The sequence below is a fragment of the Gobius niger genome (assembly GCF_951799975.1).
Source record: "Gobius niger genome assembly, chromosome: 21".
Lineage (NCBI taxonomy): Eukaryota > Metazoa > Chordata > Actinopteri > Gobiiformes > Gobiidae > Gobius > Gobius niger.
This window is the reverse complement of record NC_136872.1, coordinates 17,793,022-17,819,639: the sequence shown is the minus strand read 5'-3', so window position 1 is coordinate 17,819,639 and position 26,618 is coordinate 17,793,022. Positions and strand designations below refer to the sequence as shown.

Genomic DNA, 26,618 nt, shown 5'->3' with positions numbered 1-26,618 from the left:
TTTCAGAAGTAAGAGTCTACGTTGTGTTCACTTACCTGAGCTTGAGCCCAGGTGAGCGCACCTTCGATCAATCTAAAACAGCGGCCATTAAATGTTTGCCAAAATCCACCTAAAACATAAAAACATTAATTTCTGTGTCTTCTGCTTAAAATAAATTGAGAACCAACATGCTCACCACTATCGTCGAGGACTTCGTTCGAACACAGACCAAAAAATAAAAAAAATGCAGTTATTTGGAAGATTTGATATCAAATGGCTAAAGCAGTGGATCCCAACCTGGGGGCCCCCAGAGCTTTGCCTGGTCAGAGGGTCAGGTCATAAATGATAGTATTTGAGCAAAATAAAGGGTCTAAAAACATGACTGAGTAAATATTAAAACACTCAAAATCAGGGGATTTGTTTGAAGTTAATAGCAATTATTTTCATGTGTTTATACATTTTAGCCTGAATGTTGAGTTTCTATTGACGTTTGATGGAACTCACCTCCATCAGCTTCAGTCTGATTTCCATGGTCCGGTCCCGGTGTAGCTGCAGAGTTCGACAGAAAAGTGAATATAAATGGAATCATGTGTTTTGCAGAATCACAAACACCAAAGAACTTACGACTTGCCCATGCGCCGCACAGGAGGAGAGAGAAAACCAGCAGCTCCATGACGTCTTAGGTGTTTAGAAACAGTGCAGACAAACTGACAACCACTTCACACCATCTGCAATGAGCCTTTATGTATTTGACCCACCTGCCTTTAATCAACTCCACCTGCTGCACCAGGTGGAGATGATAATGGGCCCAAACCAGTCGTAAATTCTTTAGTGATTGTGATTCTGCAAAACGTATTATTCCATTTATGTTCACTTTTCTATCAAACTCTGCAGCTCCACCGGGACCGGACCATGGAAATCACACTGAAGATGATGGAGGTGAGTTCCATCAAACATCATTAGAAGCTCAAGCTCAGGCTCGTTTTTCCCAGAGCACATGAAGGCATCATCTTTAATCATCTCCACCTGGTGCAGCAGGTGGAGTTGATTAAAGCCAGGTGGGTCAAATACATAAAGGCTCATTGCAGATGGTGTGAAGTTTCCTGTGGTCGTCAGTTTTTCTGCACTGTTTCTAAACACCTAAGACTATCTGCATCATGGAGCTGCTGGTTTTCTCTCTCCTCCTGTGCGGCGCATGGGCCAAAACCAGTCGTAAGTTCTTTGGTGTTCGTGTCTCATCAAAACACACAATTCCATTTTTGTTCAATTTTCTGTAAAACTCTGCAGCCTCACCGGGACCAGACCATGGAAATCAGACTCAAGCTGATGGAGGAGGTGAGTTCCATCAAACCTCATTAGAAACTCATTCAGGCTTGAAATTTCTTCTTTGACCTGTTTTGAAAATTTCAACCAATCCCACTTAACTGCATTTCCCTGACTTTTTGTTCAAATGAAGTCCTCGGCGATAGTGGTGAACATGTTGGTTCTTTTTTTTTTTTACTGCTTAAAATAAACAGAATTTTTGTGTGCGTCTGATTTCAGTTAATAATTGGCAAACATTTAATGGCCGCAGTTTTCGATTTATCCAAAGTGCGATCACCTGGGCTGAAGCTCATGTAAGTGAACACAATGTGGAGTCACTTTCTTCTACAAAATGTGTTAAGCATTTTCTTTCTCCATCAGCAACACTGTGTGACCTTGGGTGGAAACCTTGCTACGATTCATAACCAGCAAGAGGGACAGTTTGTGAACGAGGTTGCAAAGGGAAGAGATGCGTGGATTGGCTTCTCAGATGCACAAAAAGTATGTTTTAAACTTGATTATATTCTGTGATCCAAATGTGTGCATTTTTGTATAATGTTGTGATTTTGCTTCCAGGACGGGGTCTGGCTGTGGATCAACAGTAAACCTGTGACGTTTACAGGCTGGTGTGCTGGAGAACCCAACAATTATCACGGGCCTCAGCAGTGTGCCGTCATAAACTTTTCTGGTTTGTATCAGGGTTGGGGCTGGTTTTAATTGGACTAAATATAAGTAACGAAATGAATAACTATGCTGATCACTTTCCTTTTCTGCAGCGAACAAGTGCTGGGATGATGAACGTTGCCTGGTCCCTCGCCCCTTTGTCTGTGAGAAATAGCTGTAACATTCCTGAGCAACTTTAACTGTTAATGTATTTGCAAATACTTTTGACTTCTCTGCGAATAAATCAAACATTTTAAAACGAGTTTTGTCACGTTTTAAGTTCCAACCAAATCATTGTATGGAAACATGAAGCGTCCGAACACGCACAGGTGTGGTTCTCCCTGCATGCCCCTCCACTTTCCACGCCCCCCTCAACAATTCCTGTCAGAGGACGCAACCCTCCATGAAATGACCCTGCCCATACAAACTGCTAACCCATCCCAAAGCTCCACCAGTTACACCATGTCCAACCACAAACATGGCTTTTAAACGTCTGCTCTCTGCTGAACAAGTCTTTAATGACTCGATTAAAGATCTGAACCCTGGCTGAGTGCAGATGTCACTGCTGTTCTTGCTGAGTCCTCTCCACCTAATTTTAGCAGTACCTTTTTCAATACATAATGGAAAAAAGATCTCACTGCTTCCATATGTACAAACACTCTTGCCACCAAACAGTTTTATTTCATCCATTCACTTTGGGCACCATGCAGTTAATAATGCATCGGTTTTATATAGCGCTTTTCTGGACGCTCAGACGCTTTACATTGCATTATTCACTCCATGCCCGGTGGTAAGCTATTGTAGCCACAGCTGCCCTGGGGTAGACTGACAGAAGCGAGGCAACCAGTCTGCGCCATCGGCCCCTCCGACCACCACCAACCACTCACTCGCGTGGGGTTTCAGTCAGGGCCTTCAATAGCAATCTGGTTTCACGCAGTCAAAGCATTGCACACTGATCGACAATAGGCGTGTAGATGAAACTCTGCCATTTTGCGTGGCACTTGCTCGCTAAAGGATTAACATAAAAGCAAAAACCTTCGGGAACACTCGTACTAGTATACGGAAACAACACATGGGAGGTGTTAGAACATTTAGTGGATCTTTTAAACATGATGAATTGCTTCAGACGGGGCTCTTCCCTGCTGCCTTTAAAGAGGCGGTGGTGAGCAAAGCAGATATAAAGCAGTGTTGTGTCAGCGGTTTGTAGACAACTTTAATTGTTTACATTGTGTTCTTGTGTGTTTCTTAATGCTTCAATTCACTACGACCACAAACGCACTTGAACACAGCACTAGTAACTTCCCGTTTACAACTGGAAAGGCTTTTCTTTCCCAGAGCACATGAAGGCAGCACATCACCTTTAATCAACTCCACCTGGTGCAGCAGGTGGAGCTGATTAAAGCCAGGTGGGTCAAATACATAAAGGCTCATTGCAGATGGTGTGAAGTTTCCTGTGGTCGTCAGTTTGTCTGCACTGTTTCTAAACACCTACGACTATCTGCATCATGGAGCTGCTGGTTTTCTCTCTCCTCCTGTGCGGCGCATGGGCCAAAACCAATCGTAAGTTTTTTTTTGTTGTTGTTTGTGATTCTGAAGAACATGTGATTCCATTCATGTTCACTTTTCTGTCAAACTCCTTTCTGTCAGACCATGGAAATCAGACTAAAGCTGATGGAGGTGAGTTCCATCAAACATCATTAGAACTCAACATTCAGGCTTGACATTTCTATATTCTTCTGTTTAAAACCTTAAACCAATTCCTTTAGCCATTGGATGTCAAATCTCCCACTTAACTGCATTTCCCTGACTTTTTGTTTTGTTGTTTTTTCCATGTTCAAATGAAGTCCTCGACGATAGTGGTGAGCATGTTGGTTCCATCAAACATTATTAGAAACTCCACAATCAGTCTTCTTGAAGTTTTTCTTCTTTGCTCTGTTGCTGCGTTTAAAACCTTAAACCAAATCTCTATCCCGGTGGTTCCCAGCTTTTTTTACTTGAACCCCCTCCCCTGCGAGTGCTTTAGTAGGACTGGGGCTCCCATACATGTATCAACATGAAAATGATTGCAAATTAATTTGAGAAAAATACCCTGATTTTGAGTTTTTTAATATACATGTAGTCCTTACTCAGTCATGTTTTAGAGTCTTTATTTTGCTCAAATACTATCATTTATGACCTGACCCTCTGACCAGGCAAAGCTCTGGGGACCCGCCCCCAGGTTGGGATCCACTGCTTTAGCCATTGGATATCAAATCTTCCAAATAACTGCATTCTTTTTTTCCTGTCTGTTTGAATGAAGTCCTCGACGATAGTGGTGAGCATGTTGGTTCTCAATTTATTTTAAGCTGAAGAAACAGAAATTAATGTTTTTATGTTTTAGGTGGATTTTGGCAAACATTTAATGGCCGCTGTTTTAGATTGATCGAAGGTGCGCTCACCTGGGCTCAAGCTCAGGTAAGTGAACACAACGTAGACTCTCACTTCTGAAAATGTGTTAAGCATTTTCTTTCTCCATCAGCAACACTGTGTGTCCTTGGGTGGAAACCTTGCCACTATTCGTGTCCAGCAAGAGGGGCAGTTTTTGAACGGACTTGCAAAGGGAACTGCGTGGATTGGCTTCTCAGATGCACAGCAAGTACGTTTTTAAACTTTAATAGATGCCATTTTCTAATCTTTACCACATGGAATTGGACCGAGCCACTGGTTTTCATTCAGACTTGATATTCTCTTCACAAATGTTTAAATTATGTTCTGACTTTGTTTTCAGGACGGGTCCTGGCTGTGGATCAACAGTGAACCTGTGACGTTTACAGGCTGGTGTATTGGAGAACCGAATAATTTGCGAAGGTCTCAGAAGTGTGCCGTCATAAACTTCTCTGGTTTGTATCAGGGGTGGGGCTGGTTAATTTGCATAAATGTAAATGACCATGCTGATTACACTATGTATGCAGATTACAGGTGCTGGGATGATCAGCAGTGCTCCAACAAGCATCCCTTTGTCTGTGAAAGAGAGCTACAACATTCCTGAGCAACTTTCCCCCAAGAAAGAAAGTCTGTTCAAATGTATTTGCAAATGGTGACTTCTCTGCTCCCTGTTCAATGTGAATAAATCACTAAAACATTTTAAACAAGTTTGTGTAAGTGATTTTGACGTTTCCATTTTCAGTCTCTCTAAAGTTAAATGCTTTCCAAAAGCTGTGTAGGTGATTCTGTCGACAATAACTACTCTAGATACTGAGTGTGCGTGCAAACGCTTTTACTAAGCCTATTAAGAGGCTGAACGCAAATTAGCCATTTTATACTCTACTCACTACTGCCACCTCAGGCCCTATGTGTAACTGCACCTTCTATATTAAGCTCGTGCATGACGGCAATTCGGACCGAAGTGACACCATTTTGAGTGACCGTGCAGGATTTGAGGCAGTTGTGAACAGGTCTGGGCTCATTCTACACATTGGGACATGGCTGGAACATGTAGGGGGAGGAAAACGCATTTTAATAATTTTAAATCTCTATATAGTGAGGTTTTGAGGCCCTTCCTGTTGTGAGCATGTGGTAAACACTGCTTTTGGGTTGTGGTGATAAACTGACCATACGGTATTGTTCCTGAATGATGTGCCATGTTTACATTGTTCAGGGGATTTGCACCATTTATGCACTCCAACATGTACTATGTACTGTTATGCTCCAGTTTACAATAAACCATTGATAAGACCTGATAAACACATGTTAAAGTGCACTGTGTGCCTGCATATGGAAATGCCTCTTCAAAAGGTCAGTTATTCCAGACTAATCTATAAACATGTTTTACTCAGCAGTACCCGACTTATTTTCAAGAATTATATTTATGTGACTCATTTTTGATGAGTGGCTTGTACTTGATTAAATTTTACTATAACGTCACTCTTGAGTAAATATTTTGGCTTCTCAACCCATCTCTGATCTTAACAGGTCTGTGACTTCTATTATTAGCTTCTTTGAGTAAAATGCCTCGAGCTGTGATGGTCATTGGTCGCTAGAGGGCGCGCTTCCACACATTTTGATTTTTTGTATTTATTTTTTAAAAGTAATATCGAAAGTAAAACTAAAAGTTCTGCAGGTTGTTTCCTTCTCTTGCTGCGGCAGTGTCTCCGCTCGTGTCCAGGAACTTACATGCAAACCATCATTCTTGCGCAGCCGGGATGTCTGAGCCACAGGTTTATCCCGTTTTCTTTGAAAGCGAATCTCTCGATGAGGAAAAACGTAAGAAGATTAAAAACTACTTTCAAATCCAACGCAAATCTGGAGGCGGAGATTGCAGCGCGGTGACAAACTGCTCCGACAGAGTTTACAAGGTTGATTTTAAGGACAAACAAGGTGAGAAGAAAAGTCTGTCCATGTCTGTTTCCCCCTGTTTATTTTTAGTGCAGATTTGCAGATCAAGGAGGTAGAGCAATTTTTCTGACGTCAACATTTGCCATATAAACGTGAAACGATTGCGTAACTAGAACACCACGTACAACTGTCAACAAAAGTATTCTGTTGTATAGTATCAAGTAACCAGATAGTACTTATGCTTTGAATTATTATTGCTAAAGGAATGGCCTACAATCAGAGGTGGGGAATACTCAGGTTCATACTTGAGTTGGGAAGTAACTGCACTTCTCTGGAGTAGTTTTAATCAAGTTTCTTTTATTCTTCTACTTGGGTAAAACATTGTGTTTAATTTTAAAGGCCTACAGTAGTGGAGGAGTCTGTTTTTAAAGGAATAGGCCACCGTTTTTACATACTGAGATATGTTCTTACCTTAGCTTTGACGAGTTCATTTGTACCTGTGTGATCTTCACCCGTGCCTTCAGTCACGTAAACACAGCACAGACAGCGTTAGCATTTAGCCTCTCCCTCTCTCCACTATAGCTCCAAAACAGGTCCAGATAGAAGCTACCAAGCTCTTCCACGTTTTCCCTATTTAAATATGGTTAAGTGAAGTGTTCCACTACAAAGTATAATCACACAAAATTAAACAATGTGGATTTTCTAAGCGGATAAAAGGGGGGACTATATTGTAAGGCGTAATAATACCAGGAGTAATTTGGCATCCGCACAGTAAAGTGAAGATTACTGCGCAGATTTCGAACTACTCCTGGTATTATTGCGCCTTACAATATAGTCCCCCCTTTTATCCGCTTAGAAAATCCACATTGTTTAATTTTGTGTAATTATACTTTGTAGTGTAACACTTCACGTAAATATATATTTATATAGGGAAAACGTGGAAGAGCTTGGTAGCTTCTATCTTGACCTGTTTTGGACCTATAGTGGAGAGGGGGAGAGGCTAAATGCTAACGCCGTCTGCGCTGTGTTTACGTGACTGAAGGCACGGGTGAAGACCAGACAGGTACAAATGAACTCGTCAAAGCTAAGGTAAGAACATATCTCAGTAAAAACGGTGGCTTCTATTACTTGTATGTCAGCATCCTGGATTTCTTTCGTTTTCTTTTTGCAATGCACTAAATGAACTTTCCATTTCACTTTCTTATTTCCAGGGTTGTCATTTCTGTATCACTGTGTAGCTACATTGATTTTTAGGGCAGCAGCAAAACAAGACTTGTAGCTAATTGATTTACAAAATATCAAATGTGCAATGCTATTTTTTCAGCTCAACAGAGGGTCCTGGCGAGGCGTGAACATAAGCTGGAAGTGGGAGGCTCCTCTCTGGTTCTTATAGTCCGGGACAGTCCTGGTTCCACCGCTGCAGCGTCTCCCACCTCCTCTGCAGCTCCCAGACTCAAGCATGAACTGGTCAGACTAGTACATACCTCTACATTACGATTTATGAATGTGTTATACAGGTGGAGAAACTGACTCAGGTTCCTGTTTCCCAATCAAGAAAGAACTGAGCACAAGGAAATATTTCAGATTGTAAAGAAAGTGAAACTGGGTAGAATTTCAATATTAATTTCAAACACAACACACCATTAACACCTTAACCCCCGACTGAACCGAGCACATTGTCTACAGTTCGGTTTAGTTGGTCACTTTGTAATAATATTGGCAAGATCATGGAGGTCGGGGGCACTTGGAGGATAAATGAACAAGGGGTACTGATCTAAACAAGCCATGGTAAAAGTTAGTGGTGGTCAAAGTGATGTTATTACTTGAGTGAAAGTATTAGTACTGGTCTAATATTCCTACAAAATAAGTAAAAGATGCTGTGCCAAATTACTACTGAAGTATTTGCTGTAGAAAATACTCAAGTGTTCAAAGTGGAAAGTACAATTCCATTTAAATAAGTGTAAGGCAAAATGACTTTGAGGCTTAAACAAGAAATGATCCCACATTTACATCTCTGTGCTCGTGGACTCGTGAAACATCATCAAGCCCGGGCAAAGTCCTGTTCCAATTCAAAGTCCGCTTCTCAGCAAGTCCGCTGTAGATCACCGGATAAAAACCTGCTTCGCCCGTTTTACCGAGCATAAATCAAGAGGAGACTTGTGTGTTCTCCGCCAGCTTTATCTCCCACAATCCTCCTCCTCCTCCTCCTCAGCGTCACCGAGCCACTCCAGCTGATCGACAACTGATCGACAGCTGATCATGTGCACGGAAATAAACGTGCTGTGAGTGTCTGAGCAGAAGTGTTGAAACAACTTTGGTCAAAGCTTCCCCTTCCTCACAACGATCAGCAGAAGATAAGTCATATCATCATGAACAGGTTTTTGAGGACAAATGCACTTTTTCTTTTTTTCTTTCTTTTTTTTTACATTAAGGCGGGCAGTGCAGACAAATCTTTACATGGGAACTTCAAAAACAGTTTCATATTTTAAGGAATTTGTAACCCCCCACACAAGTTAAAAATTAATATTTGACCTATCTTTTTTATTAATGTTTCAGTTTGCACAAACAAAACATCTTTCCACTTGGCCTGCAGTGTTAATTTATATGAGGTTATTTAATATTATAAAAGCTCACAGCCCCATGTTTACGAGCTGTTTCCTGTGATGTCATTCAGTTCACTCGTTCCAAACGCTGAAAAAGCCGAGTCCACACTCGTGAACTCCTCAAGTCCGGGCTTCGAGTCTGCACCCCCAAGTCCGTTCCCTTGAGTTCACAAGCACAGAGTCTGCCAGTCGACCTAGAATTGAGAAACGGCCTCTGTTTGACAACAGGAAAGAGAAAACCTCTTCCCTTGTGAGTGAGTGGCATTGGCAGTACACATGGCCTGTTTATGCATTCTGTAAAGTGGAAAGCACTCTTTCAAATGTAATGGAGTAAAAGTAATACATTCTGAAAAATACTAATCAAGTAATGTACAGATCCTCAAAAACTCTACCAAAGCACAGCACTTAAATACATTTACAGTACTCACACATTGTTTTACGCACATTTTAAGAGGCGGATGCACTATATGTCCACTGAAGTAAAAAAAAATACAATAAGGTATAAAAGTACTATTATTGTCAGAGTAAAAATATAGAGATATGGACCTATAGAAATGTCTTGGTGATACACATGATTCTTCCATATTCTTCAAATGTTTTCCCAGCCTGATTTATTTCTATCATTTGTTTCCACAGCGTTCCTCCAGTTCCGCCTCAAGCCTGCCCTCTGGTGGTGAAGAGCATGAAGTGAAAGTTGACTCCTACCTCCTTCAATACCTCACAGACTGTGCCCAGGCCAGAAACGAGTTAGACAGGGCGCTTCAACCGCTGCAGAGTTCAGCCCGACTTCATCCAGACAAAGAAACCGCTTTAGTCAGGGGTGTGGTGACTCTCGAAGCTGCTGACGATTGGAGAACACAAGTGGAAGGTGTTTTCGATGAGATTAAAAAGCGGTACGTCTGCCATTTGGAATGCGAGGGCGAATTGCGATCGCTTTTGCTCAAGTCTTGCAGCGCGTGCCAAGACGAGCAGGATGTGAGAGTGTACAGCGAGACGGGGTTGGCTGTTGTGGTTGGGACGCCGGCTAAGGTAAAGGCCAGGCTCGAACACGCCTCGCATTCCCACGCCCGGGTCCGCGGGGCCAGTTTGAGGCAATCCCGCAGACGCCGGATCGACAAGGCGAAGTTCCGCCTCGTGCAAAGCGAGATCGAGCAAAGTTTGGCGAAAGACGTCCCGAATTTGCAGGTGACGGAAGCAGGGGAGGGGGAGCTAGTTTTCGAAGGCACGGTTGAGGAGATCCGAAAAGCTTATGATATAATCGAAGAGAAGGAGAAGACGGTGAAAGAGAGAACGGTCAGCGACATTAGCAAGCTCTTTTTGACCTTTTTGGTTAAAGTGTACAGCAGCGGGCAGAGGCTGAGCGATTTCTTGGGATGCGGGGAGAGCGTCACGATCGAATTCAAGCCGACAAAGATGAGGATTTTCTCTCTTTCGGATCGCGAGATTGAACAAACTGTCAAAGCGTTGAAAGAGAAATTCAAAGAGATGCAAATAGAAGTTCCTAATTGCCTGGAGGTGCCCATCGAGCTGCGAAACCTTCTCAAATCTCGGGGGAAAACCATGAACGAAAAGGGGCATAAAGTTTCCATCGACTTCACTAAAGATACTGTCATTTTGGTTGGACACGACAAAGAGGTCGAGAGTTTACATGGGGTGGTGACAGATCACATTTTGGCCGAATGCAACATAGAAGACAGAGTAGTTGTTCCTTTTCCGGAGTTGGCGCGAAAGCTAACAGAAATACTCGTGCTAAACGGTGTTGATGTAGCCGGGGTGACCTTCAACCCTTTGCAAAGTGGCGTTGTTGCACTGGAAGGGCCTTCTAGCGCCGTCTCCCAAGTTAAGAGCAGCTTAGGGCCATTTCTCCAATCCCTTGTCAGAGAGAGCGTCATTGTGGACCTGCCAGGAGCGCTGAGCTATTCCAAAACCCCAAGCGGAGGCGAGAAGCTGTTAGCCGTCGCGAGTTCGCACAAGTGCCTCATTCAACTGGAAGATGTGGCCGCTGAGAGCGAGCGAGAGGAGGTAGTCGCGAGGTATTTCTTGAAACAGGGCGTACAGGTGATCGTCTACCTGGGCGACATCACCAAACAGGAAGCGGACGCGCTGGTGAACGCGGCCAATGAGGATTTGAGGCACAGCGGGGGCGTGGCTTTAGCCTTGAGTAAAGCCGCGGGTCCCGAGGTGCAGAGAGAAAGCAGCGATTTGGTGAGAAGGGACGGGAAGTTCGCCGTGGGAGACGTGGTCATGACCAGTGGGGGGAGGCTGAGATGCAAGACGCTGTTGCACGCAGTGGGACCGGAGAAAGACAAAGCGGGCGGATGGGAGAGGGAAGTGCTGGAGAAAACCGTGGAGTCGGCTTTAGTTTTGGCTGAGAGTATGGATTATGGGTCGATAGCGTTGCCCTGCATAAGCTCGGGCATATTCGGGGTGAATATAGACGTGTGCGCAGAGGCGATGGTGAGCGCGGTGAAGGCGTTCGGTGCAGTGGGAGGGCGCAGTCTGACTAAAGTCACGCTGATAGACACAAGGAGGGAGGTGGTGCAGGCCCTGAGAGCCCAGTGCGACAGGCAGCTGCAGGACGAGGCTGCCGGAGACACCGAGGGACCCAGGAGTGTGGAGGCTCAGGGGGGGAGCGTGAGAGTGGAGATCGTCCAAGGCACCATTGAGAACCAACAGGTGAGAAATCGATCCAAAACACAAGAATAGCATAGAAGACATTTCTATTTTGATGACATTTCTTGTTGTACTCCATTCAACCTCTTAACCCCCGCCTTAACCAAGTGCATTTTCTCCAACTCCGCTTTAGCCAAATCTAAACGGCTACAGCCTATGAGTAATGCCTCATTTGAAAGCCAAGATTGACAAAACTCGTTTAAACAGATCTTTTTCCTTGTGTTGCTGCGTTTTCGCCACTTTTCTTTTTTGACATTTTTCCCCGTTGCTCTTTTATTGGTTTTATTAATCACTTTCTTGCCACATTTTCGTTACTTTTCCATTTTTTGGCTTTTTTGTTGCATTTTTGTCACACATTTTTGTCAAATTTCCATCTGATTTTTCATCATTTTTTCATTACTTTTTCATCACTTTTTCCATCACTTTTTCGTCACTTTTTCATCACTTTTTTGTCACTTTTTTGTCACTTTTTCTATCACTTTTTTGTCACTTTTCCATCACTTTTCCATCACTTTTTCATCACTTTTTCCATCACTTTTTCGTCATTTTTTTTTAAACACTTTCTGTTGCACTTTTGGCTTTTTTGTTGCATTTTCATCCTTGCTTTGGTCTCATTTTCGTCTTTTTGTACCAAGAAGCTTTTAGATTTGGATAAAGCTGGAGAAAATGTGCTGGGTTAAGGTGGTGGTTAAGATGTTAAAAAAGCCCACTCCAGTGGTACATTTAAATTAAACTTTGAATTCTTCTGTGCTCCATGCAAGAATTGATTAATAATGATCTTAGAATTGTCTTTCCACCTGTGAATAATGTGTCCATGTTAAAAGCACCAGCTGTTCAGCAACCAATTCCATTCCACTCTGTGTGTCTCAGGTGGACTGTCTGGTTTGCCCCATGCTCGATTGCGATCCCATATCGACTCGTTTGGGACAGGCCTTGCAGTCTGCGGCAGGGGCGGTGCTGCTGACCAAATTTACCCAGTCGTCCGGAGGTGCCATTCTGCCCGGGGGAACAGTGCTGGTGGAGGGCGTCCCCGGGCTCCTGTCCAAAGCTGTGGTCTTCCTCAGCCTCATCAAATGCAGCAGCCAAACACAAGAACAGGCCAAACAGGTGAGATCAGGCCAGGCATGTGTATTCATACCATGCATTTCTTACACAATGTGCCTCACAAAAGAAGATATGCAAAATAACAATCAGGTTCAGGTAAGACAAAGCACAAAGACATGGGAAATACACAGGACACCAGGTCAGGTGTTGTAATTTTTTTCTTGGGGATGCAGAACGATGGGTGCGTGGTTATGGAGGGAGTGTGTGTGGTTGTTTATCTTGGAAAGTCAGTGTTATGCCAAATATGAGCCCAGAGCTCAGTCCTCTGGTTTAGCTCCATGGCTTGGCCTTGAAGGGAAAGTGTTGAGGACCAGCTGAGTCAATCTGCTCTCAGAAGGAAAGGATTATTCCAGAATAGTTCATAAATTTGTAATTAACTAGCTTTTACTTGGTCTCAGCATTAGTTCAGCATGTTTTGGCAAAGCTTCTTAGCCAATTTTTTGGGGAAAAAGGAAAAATGAAATGCTTCAGAATATATAGAGTAGAGTGTTTTGGGGTTGTAATATGCCCTCTGATAAAAATGGGGAAAAGAGTTGGAGAAAACAATTGTTAAAATGGGGGTAAAATTGGGAAAACATTTGGAAATATTTTTTGTTTGCAGCCCATTTTTGCACATTTCTGAAGATTTGGAAAAATATCACTTCATCATCGTAAATCATTGAGATATTCATCTTGTTTTATGGGTGTTTTTGTTTTAAAGTTTCTCAGGCAGAGCATTGGAAGTGCCCTGCTCACCTGTGAGAGAAAAGGCTTCAGCTCCGTGACATTCCCAGTGACCGGCCCCGGTGGCGTCCTGCAGTTTCCTCACAACATGGCCGCCCTCGCTCTGCTGCAGGAGATACAGGCTTTTGAGCAGAGACGGGCGGCGAGGGGGACGCTGTTCCAGATACGCATCGTCATCCACCCGAACGACAAAGAGGCCAGCAAGGTCCGTCCCAATGGAGTCATGAGGAATTATTAGTTATGTCTTTGCTTAGATTTAGCTTTTTGTCTTGTTTTAGGCTTGTTCTGAACTACTTGTCATGGTCAACTATTTAACCACACTTTCTCCTTCCAGGCTTTCCAGGCTGCCCAGCAAAATGTGCATTTGAAAGGGTTCACAAATGATGCCAATCCAAACCATGGTCAGCAAATACATACTTTACTGACAGGGAAATGGGGCAAAAAATACCTTTCACTATTGTTTTCTTCATCTTCTCAAATTGATGACAGTCTGTTTATTCTTTAGCGTCTTTTTACCGTCACGTGTCGTCGGACAATAACGAGGTCACGGCTTTGATGGGAAGTGTGAAGCTTCAGGTCGTTCAGGGCGACATCATTCACGAAAAGACCGACGTGATTGTCAACTCCACAGGCTTCAATTCTGAACCTGCAGGTACTAAACGACCCAAGACCTGAGGATTAATGGACCAGAAGTAATGAATGGATGAACTCGGATTTAACCAGGTCTTAGCCAGGACGGAAATATAACTAAACCTGGACTAATTTAAGACTAGAGAGGAAGAGGCCAATTCTGGGCCTGTTCTAATGAAGACCTAAACCGAATAAGTTGCGTTCATGACATTAGACAGTTTTGTAAAGAAATCTCCAAATAGAAAATCTCCAAATGTTTTTCCTGGTCACTATTTGGAAGTGATTCACAAATCATCTCATGCCTAGAAGTTCTTTCACTGGTCACCACTTGTGTCCACCTTTATGAGACAGTAATGTGATCTTAATGTATATATACTGAGAGAGAAGACCCTGAACTTTGCAACCATTACAGAGATATAAACCATAAACCAAGTCGATGATTCAGCCTTTTGTCAGTTACCATAGTTAACGCAATATAATTCTTAGCTGCACCAACTAAATTGTAAATTAAAGGCTGTTTACAAGGTTGTGACTTCATGTGAACGAGTCCATGGCTGATCCAGGACTTTAGATCAATCCATTTTATTGTGAAGATTAAAATATGTGTCTTTTGTTCTATGACCTCAGGTGTTTCCAAGGCTATTCTGACAGCAGCGGGACCCAATGTCCAAGCAGAGCTAAAAAGAGGTTTGACAATTAGCTAAAGATTATTTAATGGATAAAAGTTTATTTACATGCATTGTGTAACTGCTTTGTCAGCGGGGGAGCCTGCAGACCGCATATACTCCACCGGAGCCGGGCTGCTGGGCTGTAAAGAGATCGTCCACGTTCAGACCGAGCGAGAGACTCAGGCCATCAACAAAACCTGCAAAAAGGTCCTGAAGCTCTGTGAGAGCAAAGGCTTCACCACAGCGGCTTTTCCTGCGATCAACACAGGTACAGTCAAAGAAGATATACAAATATGGAAAATGATGGGTTTACACACGTTTTAGCTTATACATAATTCATATTAATACCAGAGGTGGTCAGTAACAAAGTACATTTTCTATTGCAAATACTTAGATGTTTGAGTGAGCAGCTTTCACTATGAGTAGTCTTTGAGCAGAAGCATCTGTACATTTATACAAATATTGAAATCAATGAAATATATTGTTCACAGTTATAAAAGTTAGTATTACTGGACACTCCTACTTTATTTCATGGCAATATGACTAATAAAAACAACAACAGTGTAAAGATAAGAGATTAGCCTGTTTCGGTAACAGCAGGTCACCTGACTTAATGTCTTAAATTGCTTCTGTCTGTGAGTTGTGTTTCATGGTGTCAAAGCAGCTCATCAGCTCAGAGCGTTTCACTGTGTTGCCTTGGACAGCTTTGAGTGGCGAGCCACAAAACCACAGATTTCTTTCTTTTTAAATGATAAATGATTTATCATGCAGCAAGGGTGAAATTTGCTGCATTTCCCCCATTTCCCATTTAACGGCGTTCATGTGGTGCAAGTTATCTGCTCAGCTGTGAGCCAGCAAGAATACACTCTTATTTACAAAGTCCTGCTTTTGAAGCGATACAAAAGCCCAGATGTGGATGGCTGACGGGCGAGGGAAACGTAAGGATGTAAGGAGCGCCACATACAGCAAACAGCAACATTGCACAATGCACATTGATGTCCTGTATCAGGGCAGAAGAAAGAGAGGTGACTGAGTTGGCCCCGCCCGCTCCGTGAAGCACAGACCCACGTTACAAAGAAAATTACTTATTTATCGGCTTATGATTGATTTGATCATTCAAACATAAATTTCAGATTGTTTGTGCAAATAATAAAACTGCCACACGTCTGTTTGAGACTTCTGCTGCACATGATTGTGTTGGTCTGTGAGAGGTCAGTGTTCAAGCAGAATGAAACAGCTCAGAAGCTTCGAACATTACAAGACTTTTTTTTTTCCAGGAAAGCCTCGAATTGCTTCATTCAGGCGCATTCAGCCATTAAATTACTAAATATAACAGGGATGTAAAATGCATTCGACCTACTGTTTAGTTTTAGATCTATACATTACCTTTACCTCTTCTGTATCCTGTCTCTTTTTCAGGCATTGGAAACATGAACTATGGCATCGCGGGCAAAGCCATGTTGGACGGGATGGCGTCCACGATAACGGAGATCAAACCGAAGTGTCTCTCTCTGATCCGCATCGTCATCCTGCAGCAGCCGGTGTTCGACGCCTTCAAGTAAAGTCGTGCCCCAACAACAAACAACTGAACAATTTGTTGTTTTTTACTAGGATGTGTGTGTTTCAGAACGGAGCTGGAAAACCGCTTTGGACAAGTAGCTCCTCCGCAAAACTGGAAAGGTAGAGCCTTAAAAACATGACCTTGTACTGAGGGCCATCTCATTTCATGATCGGTATCCACGGCGACCGAGATGATGCTACAATCCAAATATTTCTTTTGTTGGAGACATTTTAAATTGATCTCTCTCAACATATTTCCCCCTTGTTCATCTGCGTTGTCTCGCCTTAAAGCCACACTGCGTAGAATTTTACCCAATAACTAAAATTGAAATACAAGCATTTATTTTATGACAGATATTTTCATCATTGAAAAATGCCTCATAAATTTACAAACAAACATTTATGAGGCTCACCCCTCCTAAGATATGACTGTAAACTTTACTGGGAGTGGGTACGTCTCCAGCTCGTTTCCATGGAGATGTGAAAAAAGACAGTAGAATTTGAGATTTAACCAGGTTTGGTCCTCATCCAAGTCCACTCTTTTATTACCCACTGCAGTAATAGCATTTTCTGTGTTCGAGCTGGTCATTAGGAGCATGTTTTGTTTTGCCGGCAACAGTATAGTTCAAAATGTTACACAGTGTACCTTTAAGAATAGGGAAAAATAAATAAAAATGATGAATAAAGTATAAATGAAGAGTGTATGAAAGTAAAACAGAACCATTTTCAGCCTATGAAGATAGTCCTGTCTACATTTTCAGGAAGGAAACTTGATCTTAATTAAAACGTGACCTCTTGTTTCAGGAAAGTTTAAGAAAATCTTTCCAAAACCCAAATCATCTCGATCTGAAGTGAATATCCCTCCGACGAAGCCTCAGGCGGCGGTTTTCAGCGCGATCGGCCCGAGCTCTGCCGCCATCGCCGCCTTGAAGACGGCACTGGAGGGGCTGGTGCAGCAGCAGCTCGTGGAGAGAGAATTCGACTTAGGAGAACTTTGCCGACTCGACGAGATGGAGGTGGCGGCAGTGCAGGCTAGAGCCAGGTCACTGGGCGTCAGCATTGACCACAGCGTTCGAAGAAACACTGGCGCAGCTCAGTCAGGAAACGAGAATCAGGCCAGTCCTGGAGAAAAGATAGTGATTCTTAGGGGTCTTAAAGAGGACGTGTTGATGGTCGCCGAGCTGGTGAACAAAGCGATCAAAAAAGCACTCCGTGACGACCTGCTGGAGAGGAAGAAGCAGGATGTTGCGCTGTCAGTTCAGTGGATGTATCAGAAGGAGGGAGAAGACTGGGAGTATTTCGATATGGATCAAAACTACCTCCTGGAGACGGGCTTTGAAAAGAAGGAAGTGTTCATAAAGATTGAGTTCAAGGGAAGCAAAATGAAAGTGAATTTCAAAGCCTTGGATGCGACAGATTCTAAAACAGGCGACAGATACAGAGTGAAGCGCTGTGAGTCTGATACAGGTGAGTGAAGAGGAGGAATCCTAAGGTTTACAATGACAAGAATATGGATTTTAATATCTCCATGTTGTTAAAATGTCCAGTTTTAGACATTGTTTTCTTTATTCTATCCAGAATTCTAGCTTAAAGGAGCTATACCTGATTCTACTTCTAGAAATGGAATGAAAATTATTTTATCCTCCTTTAGTATATCGTAAACTCTAATGTTTGTGGGGAAAACAAACAGCGTGCATAAAATTATAAAACATTTGTATCAATTTCATGAACTTTCAGGCTATTTTCTAGCAACTTTGTGAACGTGACCCTGAAAAGTGACTCTGCAAGTTGTGAAATGTGTCTATAAACCTGCCATGCTACAAATACATTAGGAAAGTTACAAATGAGTTTGAACCACAACTAACATTTTGATTTAGTGACTTCCCCTTTCATTGTTTGCAATAAAAAAAAAAATCAGATATAGAGCCATTAACCGGTGGAACTATTAACATTGCATAAGAAGTTTTCAGCAGTGATTGAATAGTGTCGCACTGGTCTGTTATTAACGACGTTTGTTTGGCCTTTGTTAGACTTTGAGATGCCCGGACACTGGTCGCCGATGGCTGAAGAGTTTAAAAAGGTGGAGGTGGATCCAAGCTCAAAGGAGTACCAGGACATCGCCCAAGGATTTCACAAAACAGCTAAAAACAAAATACACAAGGTACTCATATAGCTGGGATGTTACAGCTGTTTAGACCGGTGTAACATTGGTTAATCCTGAATAAGATTGTGTTCATACTTTTTTTTGTTAAACTTGTCTCCCGCTGGTGTAAATATGAACACTGAGAAGAGCTCTCTTTTGTGGTTTAGATCGAGCGTGTGCAGAACTATCATCTGTGGTGCAGCTACTTCGTGATGAGGCGGAAGATGGAGATGAAGAACGGTTTGGCTGAACTGGGAGAGAAGTACTTGTACCACGGCACGTCGGCCGAATCCTGCCACTGCATCGAGAGGGACAGATTCGACCGGAACTACACCGGGGCCCAAGGTAAATACTCCTTATATAACGTATATCAGAGAATAATCTGCGGGGAACATTAAACCAATACTCTGTGTATGTATGTGCAAACTATCTTCAAAACTTCAGACATGAGCTGTCCCCTTTAGACTCGTTACGAATCTTAACTATCGTTCATGAACAAACAAAACTTAATTGTCATCTCTGCCTTCTAATGTTTTCTGATGTAACAGAATCTATTACACACAATTTTGCTCGTTAATAATTAGTTACAGAACATGGTCACCTCAGGCAGTGTTTCCCAACTAGTATGGGGACCCCTGGGGGTGTTTGAGCACTTAGCACAGTGTTGTAGAGCGGAGGGAGCTGTGCATGAGGAAGAGGAAGGAGGAGGTGGAGGAGCAGACCAGTGCAGGACACCACGCTCTGAAACAGGGTCAAACCCAGGAGGATCTGAGGAGCACTGAAGGCAGCCAGCCAGGTTTCCTCTTGGTGCTACAGTTTCCCAGGTTGGCCCACAATGCCAGGGGCTCAGTCGCAGCGGCTCAGGACTAACACCTGAACACTATTTTGTTGTACGCTTGTACAATGACAAATAAAGCACTAACTTACTTAGAAGGAGGTACTTGGAATGACCTCACATTAAAGTATTTCAATATTACTTTCAAATGATTTTTTCAGGAAAAAGTGTGACTATTTTAGCTTCTTTTTAACACAACGCTCGACTAAATACTGAACAATATGAATTTAGTTGATCGCTTTGTAAGAAATATTGACAGGAATCTCAAGCTAATGGGTTCTCGGAGCACAAATGAACGACTCAAGGGGCACAAAAAGATGGGGAACCACTAATCTAAGGCTTCAAATCACCTTAAATGTTCCACAGGCTTTTACACAACATTGTCTGTTTTACAATCTTTTAAATCTTATCAAACAAAATCAGATCATTTCCAAAAAGTATGGATGCGCTTTAGGGACATGTGGAGCAACCAGCAGAGGGCAGTAGAGTGCAGCTCTGCCTTTGAGCACAAGTTCCCAAACTTTTTAGGCTGTGGCCCATTAATAACAGTGCAAACCGGGGGCCCCCACTGTAAATTGTGATCGTAATCATTTTAAAAAGCAAAACATCTAAAGTGTAAACTCCCTGCTTCATAGGCCTTGCAGGTTTATCAATGTAGCCTGTACTAGGATTCTGCTGAGAGCAAAACTAATACAAAAAAGTTTGTTTATACGTTTGATTTATACATTTTATCTTCATCTTTCCAATGCTTTTGTTTTACAGGCGCTTGCTTCGGCACAGGAGTTTACTTTGCCATCAATGCAGCTTACTCGGCAAGCTCCTATTACTCCAAGCCCGATCCTGCCGGTCTGAAGAGGATGTACGTGGCCCGCGTTCTGACCGGGCGCCACACTTTGGGAGATTCTTCAATGAAGACCCCTCCTCAACGCGGCAACGACCCCAGCGACAAGTACGACAGTCTGGTGGACAATCTGCAGAGCCCGAGCATGTTTGTGATTTTCCACGATGACCAGGCCTATCCGGCGTACCTCATCACATTCAGTTAGGGGAACTTACTTCAAGGGGACACACTGTGCAATATCGCCTTTTAAAAAACAAACTGCTAATCCCTGTATCCCAGTTCATCCAATACTTCTCTTCTCCAGCAGCAAAAAGCGTGATTTAGAGACATCTTTTTGGTAGTATTACTAGAACAAGGATCTCCAACCAGTAGCTCACCAGGCCTTTCTAGGTGGCTCGCCAAAGACTTTCTACAGCTCTATATGGATGATAACAAAAAATGTAGATGCATTATCTGTTGGTTCATAGTTAATTGACAAACAGTTACGTTAATATTGTAAATTATAAGGACTAAACTCAAGTCATTTTCTTTGAAATACGATCTTGGCTACTTATTCTCCAGGGTGAAGTCCTCCCAAATAGCATTTTTTTTAAAATGTTTTATAAGCATAAGTAGCTCTCCAATGTTCTTGTGGTGTAAAAGTAGCTCTCCAGGTAAAAAAGGTTGGAGACCTGTACTAGAATATGGGACATTTGTGCATTAATTACTCATGTAGCACTGTCTCATTTGCATATCAGATTTGTGGTCCTTATAATTTAATTTAAGGTATAGCGGAGGATGTTCTATTTCCGGGTGGGTCATCAAGACGATTGGTCCTCCTAATTGTCAATCATTCTGGTGATATGCTTACGTAAGGCCGTCGTGTTAATTTCTGCGCATGCGCACTTTCAAGCCTATGTGAGTTACGCTGTTAGCCATTCATTGCTGCTCGCAGAACGCACCGAGTCGTTTGAAAATGGCCGAGGGTCGCAAGAGAAAAAGTGTCTTCGAAGTGTATGAGAAGAAGAGAAAGGCTTCAGAAGAGAGAAACAAGACCAGAGTGTTTTTGGGAGATTCTTCCTCCTCGGAGGCAGGTAGAGCGTTGCGCATGCCATTTTTTTTAAAAAGTGGAGAAGTGGAGGATTTCGGGAAAATCCTCCTGTATACCTTTAAATCAGTCACAACTCGGCCTCAAAATAATAATGTCTTATTTTTCAGCTTGCTCAGGCTATTTAGCACCTGTCTTAATAAATGACCCCCAAAGTGCGTTCATTACGACGTTGATTTGTTAGTACAAGTTTTATTTTTTAGCTATTTCCCACTGCTGTCTACAGAGGGTGCTCCAAGTGCAGAAAAATATGCTGATAAACACACTAATCGTTAGGTGCCTTTTCTAAACATACAGTATTTTAAGGTATATTTTTATTTATATTTAAGGTTTTCAGGTCTATTATGCATGATGTCCACATATAAATGACAATAACCATTGTTTTTTTTGTATGAACGGAAGTCTAGACTTATTTTATTTTATTTCTTTGCATGTTCAGGTCATGTCAACATAGGCCTGCTGCCAGACTGACTGTATATGGAATACAATTGGGCTAAAATATCATACTATAAACAATTCATTATATCATTTACATTTAGAATCAACATTTTAAACTGCTGGTCATGACTAGTTACAAAAAATATAAAAGTTGATTTTATTATGTTCAATATTTTATGTAAGACCTGCATTCAGGGGGATGTCTTCAGGTGACATATATTTTTTCACTTTAAAGCTTTGATTTAATGCATATGTTATAAATGCTGTATATCTTATAAGAAAGGTAGGGTATGTATAACAACTCTGTCAAGGAACAAGCTTAAAGGGACTATAAGGAGTTTAAAAATGTTAAAATTCAGTATTTTCCTCCCCCTACATGTTCCAGCCATGTCCTAATGTGTAGAATGAGCTCAGACCTGTTCACCACAACTGCCTCTAAAATCCTGCACTGTCACTCAAAAATGTGTCACTTCGGCCCGAATTGCCGTCATGCACGAGCTTAATATATAAGGTGCAGTTACACATATGGCCTGAGGTGGCAGTAGTGAGTATAAAATGGCGAACTTGCTTCCAGCCCCTTTAAAGAGGCTAGATGCAAGTTTGCCATTTTATGCTCACTACTGCCACCTCAGGTCATACGTGTAACTGCACCTTCTATATAAAGCTCGTGCATGACGGCACTTCAGACCCGAGTTAACACCTTTTTGAGTGACAGTGCAGGATTTTAGAGGCAGTTGTGGTGAACAGGTCTGAGCTCATTCTACACATTAGGACATGGCTGGAACATGTAGGGGGAGTTTAACATTTTTAAACTCCGTAAAGCAATTTGTTATGTATACATTTGTACATATTTGACCTTGTAGTGACCCAGCAACTGTATGTGGTCAGTATAGTGCCTTTACTTTCCATCACAGTGGACTCTTAAGACGCCTCAGGATCAATTGTTTGGAAGGTTTTCTCTGCTGATCAGAAAAACTACAAAACAATTGATCTGGAGCATTGTAGAGACCACCGTGATCCAAAGGAAAGGCGCCATGCTGACCACTCATACAGCCACTGGGTCACAAGGTCAAATTTGCACAAATATCAAATTTCTTTTACGCATAAAAAGCAGCTTTAACATGCTCAAAGCAAATGTTGCTTTCACTGATGATATTGTATTGTTGATTCAAACAGATAGTCCACAGAGCTCAACTTCAACTTTGGTGTCAAATACATAAATGAAACAAATAGAGAAAATAAGCAACAATAAGTGCGACACACCCTACCTTTAATATGTTATTTATGACAAAATTGATTTAACAGAAAATAAAACCTAGTGATATCCAGAGGTGGTTGATAACAACGTACTGTACTTAAATATAGTTTTTGTAAAAGCTCTACTTTGCCCCAGTAGCGTTTTTGTTGTTGAAAGATGAATTTAATAAATGGTGTAAATGGTCTCAAATTGTATTACGCTTTTCCACACATATTATGAACTCAAAGGGCTTTCTACACGTTCTACTCCACTCCAGAAAAGAAGGTGGCGCTGTGCTGTTGTGCTGTTGTGCTGTCACTGTCGGACGGAAAGGAAAGTATGTGGGATCTGGGTGCAAACTTCGTGTTTTAGCTGCTGCAACGATGTTTCTGGCAACACTTACTTTCAAATGATTTTTTTCATCCCAGTGACCTATGTGGATGATGTCACACTTTATCCACATTAAACTTGACTGTAATAATCCAATATATGATGAGAAAATAGCTCATTAATCACAATTTAACCTAAAAAAGTCTCCCCTTATTTTGCTTTATCAACACATTCAAATTTACTGTTATGTTGCGGGGAATTATAATCATAATTCAGTTTTTATGATGTTTCATTTGGGCATTGCTCTTGTATTAGCATCTGATTTGGCTATATTAAAAAATCAACACACAAGACATGATTTTGTGAAATGGTTTATTTGGCAGTGTATGAGATGCTCACAGCAAAATATTTTTTTTATTTGTGTTTTTGTTGCATAATCAATTGGAAATAAATGTATAGAATTTCAGTGTCTGGTTACAGAAATAGAATAAGAGGTGTGAATACTCAATATAGCCAGTTCTGAATCAGATATCCACTGAAAGACGAGAAATCATGTTGATTGTTGCTTAGTTTACCACTCCACCAAGCACTAACATAAACGCGATCACCAGGATGTAGCTCCAGCACAGCACTGTTGGATCCTGACACAGGGTTACCTGATACAATTTCTCTCTTGTTATGGTACAGAGAACAACCAACTGGCCAAATCCCTCCTCTACAGAAGGAGTGGAAACTGAAGTAATACACTCCGGGAATCGGTGCAGTGAAGAAACCTAGATTGCAAAAAATTGATTAAAAACAATATGGAGATTTTGTGGAACTGCTTGTATAAACAAAGATAGTACTGACCTGTGGATGGGTCGTAGGCACCTCCAATGTTGGTCACAACAATTTCAAAAGGAAAGGGAACCGGGTTCCATCTTGAAGTTCTTATGTCATGTAAAAGTCTTCGTGTTAAGGCGGTAAAGGCAATTACCCTCCATCCTGGAAGAAATGTATTCTTTGTTAGAGTACAATAAAACATGGGCTGTTGGGCACTTCAATAAAAAATATTAAACTTTTCATTGCCACTTGCTGTCGTATCTACAACTCTATTCCAGTGGTGATCACACTCTGGTACATTGACATCTTCAGCTGATACTCAAGGCCACCTGCAATTTTAGATTATTTTTCATTTGAATGCTTTATGCTTTAGTAATGCATGTATGTTTGTTATATTTGATCTGGTTTAGACATGGTTACACCCATTTATGAAAAAAAAAAATGAAAAAAATGCAGCTCCCTCTAGCTCCCAAATATTGTATTAATGTTTTTTTGAGACTGGGCGGTCTTAACCAAATGTGTACTTGAAAAAAAAAATCTAAATCAAAACAGAATAAGACCGGAAAACCTCTTCACCCTCTCAATATACTTAATGTCTTAGGCTGAATTAAAAATTATCCAAACAATTTGAATAACATTGAAATAAAATGGCAAAAATACCTCTCCTATGTAAATAGACAAACTGTGTTAATGTTTTAAAGGGGGAGTATTATGCAAAATCGACTTTTTCAAGCTTTACATCATGTTATTATGTCATTCCCTCATTAAAAACATGCCTGAAGTGTTGCCTTGGCACATTCACGTATTTTTGAGTAATCTGTAAAAACTCTGATGGCGGCCATTTTAGGGATAGGTTTGCCTGAGTCCTCCTAGGAACGCCCCCACCTCCTGGAGACGCCTCCGAGCTTTCGTCACCAGCCGAGTAACCAACCACTGCTCCTCAGCAGAACCCCCTCCCCACTGACACCGTGTGGAGGGGGCGTGTCGGAAACGGTCAGAGGATCTTAAAGAGACAGACGCCTATTTCAAGACATTCGCTATAGCCATTTTGAGAGAGCAATTTTATACAAGGCAGTTATTCTAATTTACTGCAGTTACAGATGAACAGAAGGTTTCGTCATCAGTAGTGTGCTATAGACTGGTGCTATGTGATTGAAAAAAGCATAATACCCCCTCTTTAAAGCAGAACTAAGTAAGTCATGCCCCTAGAGGCCATAAGCGCCACTGCAGGTGTCGTTGCAAGTTGCGTTTTTATACTCATCAATTGTCCGTGAGAGTAAACACTACGCTGACAGAAAAGACAAAGGGAGAGAGGGATATTGTACATCCAATTACACAATGGAGATAATTTTTTCATTCGAACTTGGCTGTAAATACTGTTTAAGTGGCGCTAGCCCGCAGTTAGCTTTGCCTGTTAGCCTGTTAGCTTCTTCTTCGTGATTTCATTAGTGTGTATTGGTGGAAAGTTGCAATTGTGGTTTTCTGTGTGGTTATCCCCAATCATCCCATTAACACTTGTATTACCTCCAGAGGGACTAAGGAAAGTTTTATGTAGATAAACAAGTTACTTAGTACTGCTTTAACATTTTCAAAAGCAATGACTGCATATGTCTGGACCCTGGACTGAACGTCAAAAGTTATGAAAGAGAAGTTTGCGGACCTCGAGCTGATTTAGTTGGGGACCCCTGTTCTAGATCATAGATAGGTAAGCCCTGACTTTGCTTAGAAGCCTATAATAAGCGTCAACATTGTAATTATTTGATTTGACACACAGTCCGGAAAGTTGAGGGCTCTGTTTGAAATGAAAAGACCCAAGCTTACCTTCTGCCTGTCCATAGTTGGGCGGTGCTGTTGAGTCAAAAAATGGACCCAAAGGTAACTGTCTGCTCTGTGGCATTTCATCTAGAGTGTCATTTCTGTCTTCTTCAGGAGGCTGACCTTGAGACGCCCCAAACAGACAAAGGCTAAGAAACAAATACAGATTCTTCATGTCTTAAATGTTCTATCTGCCTGTCTCAAATCACACCGTTTTATAGAGTCCAAATCTGTGTAAATGATTATTGTATCAAAGTTGTTGTGTTTCTGTAATCTGTGAACAGTAACCAATGTTAAACCAAGCAAAAAGAACTCAACGATCATTTTTCATTGCAACACTTGGGTGATAGATTCCCCTTTTTACTTGGTATCAAAACATCTGTGGGCAGTGAGCAGTACAAACATCGGATTGTTACGACAAGATAAAAATATATATATATATAGATAGATAGATTAATTAGTGGTTTTGTGCTGCTGTGTGACTTGTGCTGCACAGTCATTTGTGTAGTACAATTAAAGCTGGTTCTCCAACACTGGTACTTATAAGAGACATGCACAAGACAGAAAATAATTGAAAACAGCAAATCTATAAGTGTAAACACAGAGCAAATTACTTAAAATATATGATATAGGAGGCAGAATTGAATCTGGAGTAAGCAGTGCAACTTTATTGAATATATGGCATAACAATTTGTGAACCAAAACTTGAATAAAAGAAGTAAAATAATGTTTGTAACCTGGACAACAACTTTTATCATAATTTGTTATCAAACATCTTTTAAAACAACTAGGAGAGACAGTGAATATTTGATAAAAAGTTGTTTGATGCAAAAAGGAAATGACATTGAGCG

At 41.7% G+C, this 26,618-nt stretch overlaps 1 protein-coding gene across 1 annotated transcript; it reads left to right on the top strand.

Annotated features, from left to right (window-relative positions):
* The first annotated feature begins 6,071 nt into the window (after positions 1-6,071).
* Positions 6,072-20,389, top strand: LOC306981170 (protein mono-ADP-ribosyltransferase PARP14-like). The gene is made up of 15 exons (XM_079580721.1): positions 6,072-6,300; positions 7,583-7,725; positions 9,498-11,537; positions 12,405-12,641; positions 13,339-13,566; positions 13,696-13,762; positions 13,867-14,013; positions 14,619-14,678; positions 14,751-14,927; positions 16,079-16,217; positions 16,287-16,339; positions 17,024-17,686; positions 18,250-18,380; positions 18,530-18,707; positions 19,960-20,389. The coding sequence occupies exons 1-15, from the start codon at positions 6,126-6,128 to the stop codon at positions 20,241-20,243; spliced, it is 4,722 nt and encodes a 1,573-aa protein (XP_079436847.1). The 5' UTR covers positions 6,072-6,125; the 3' UTR covers positions 20,244-20,389.
* Positions 20,390-26,618: the final 6,229 nt, after the last annotated feature.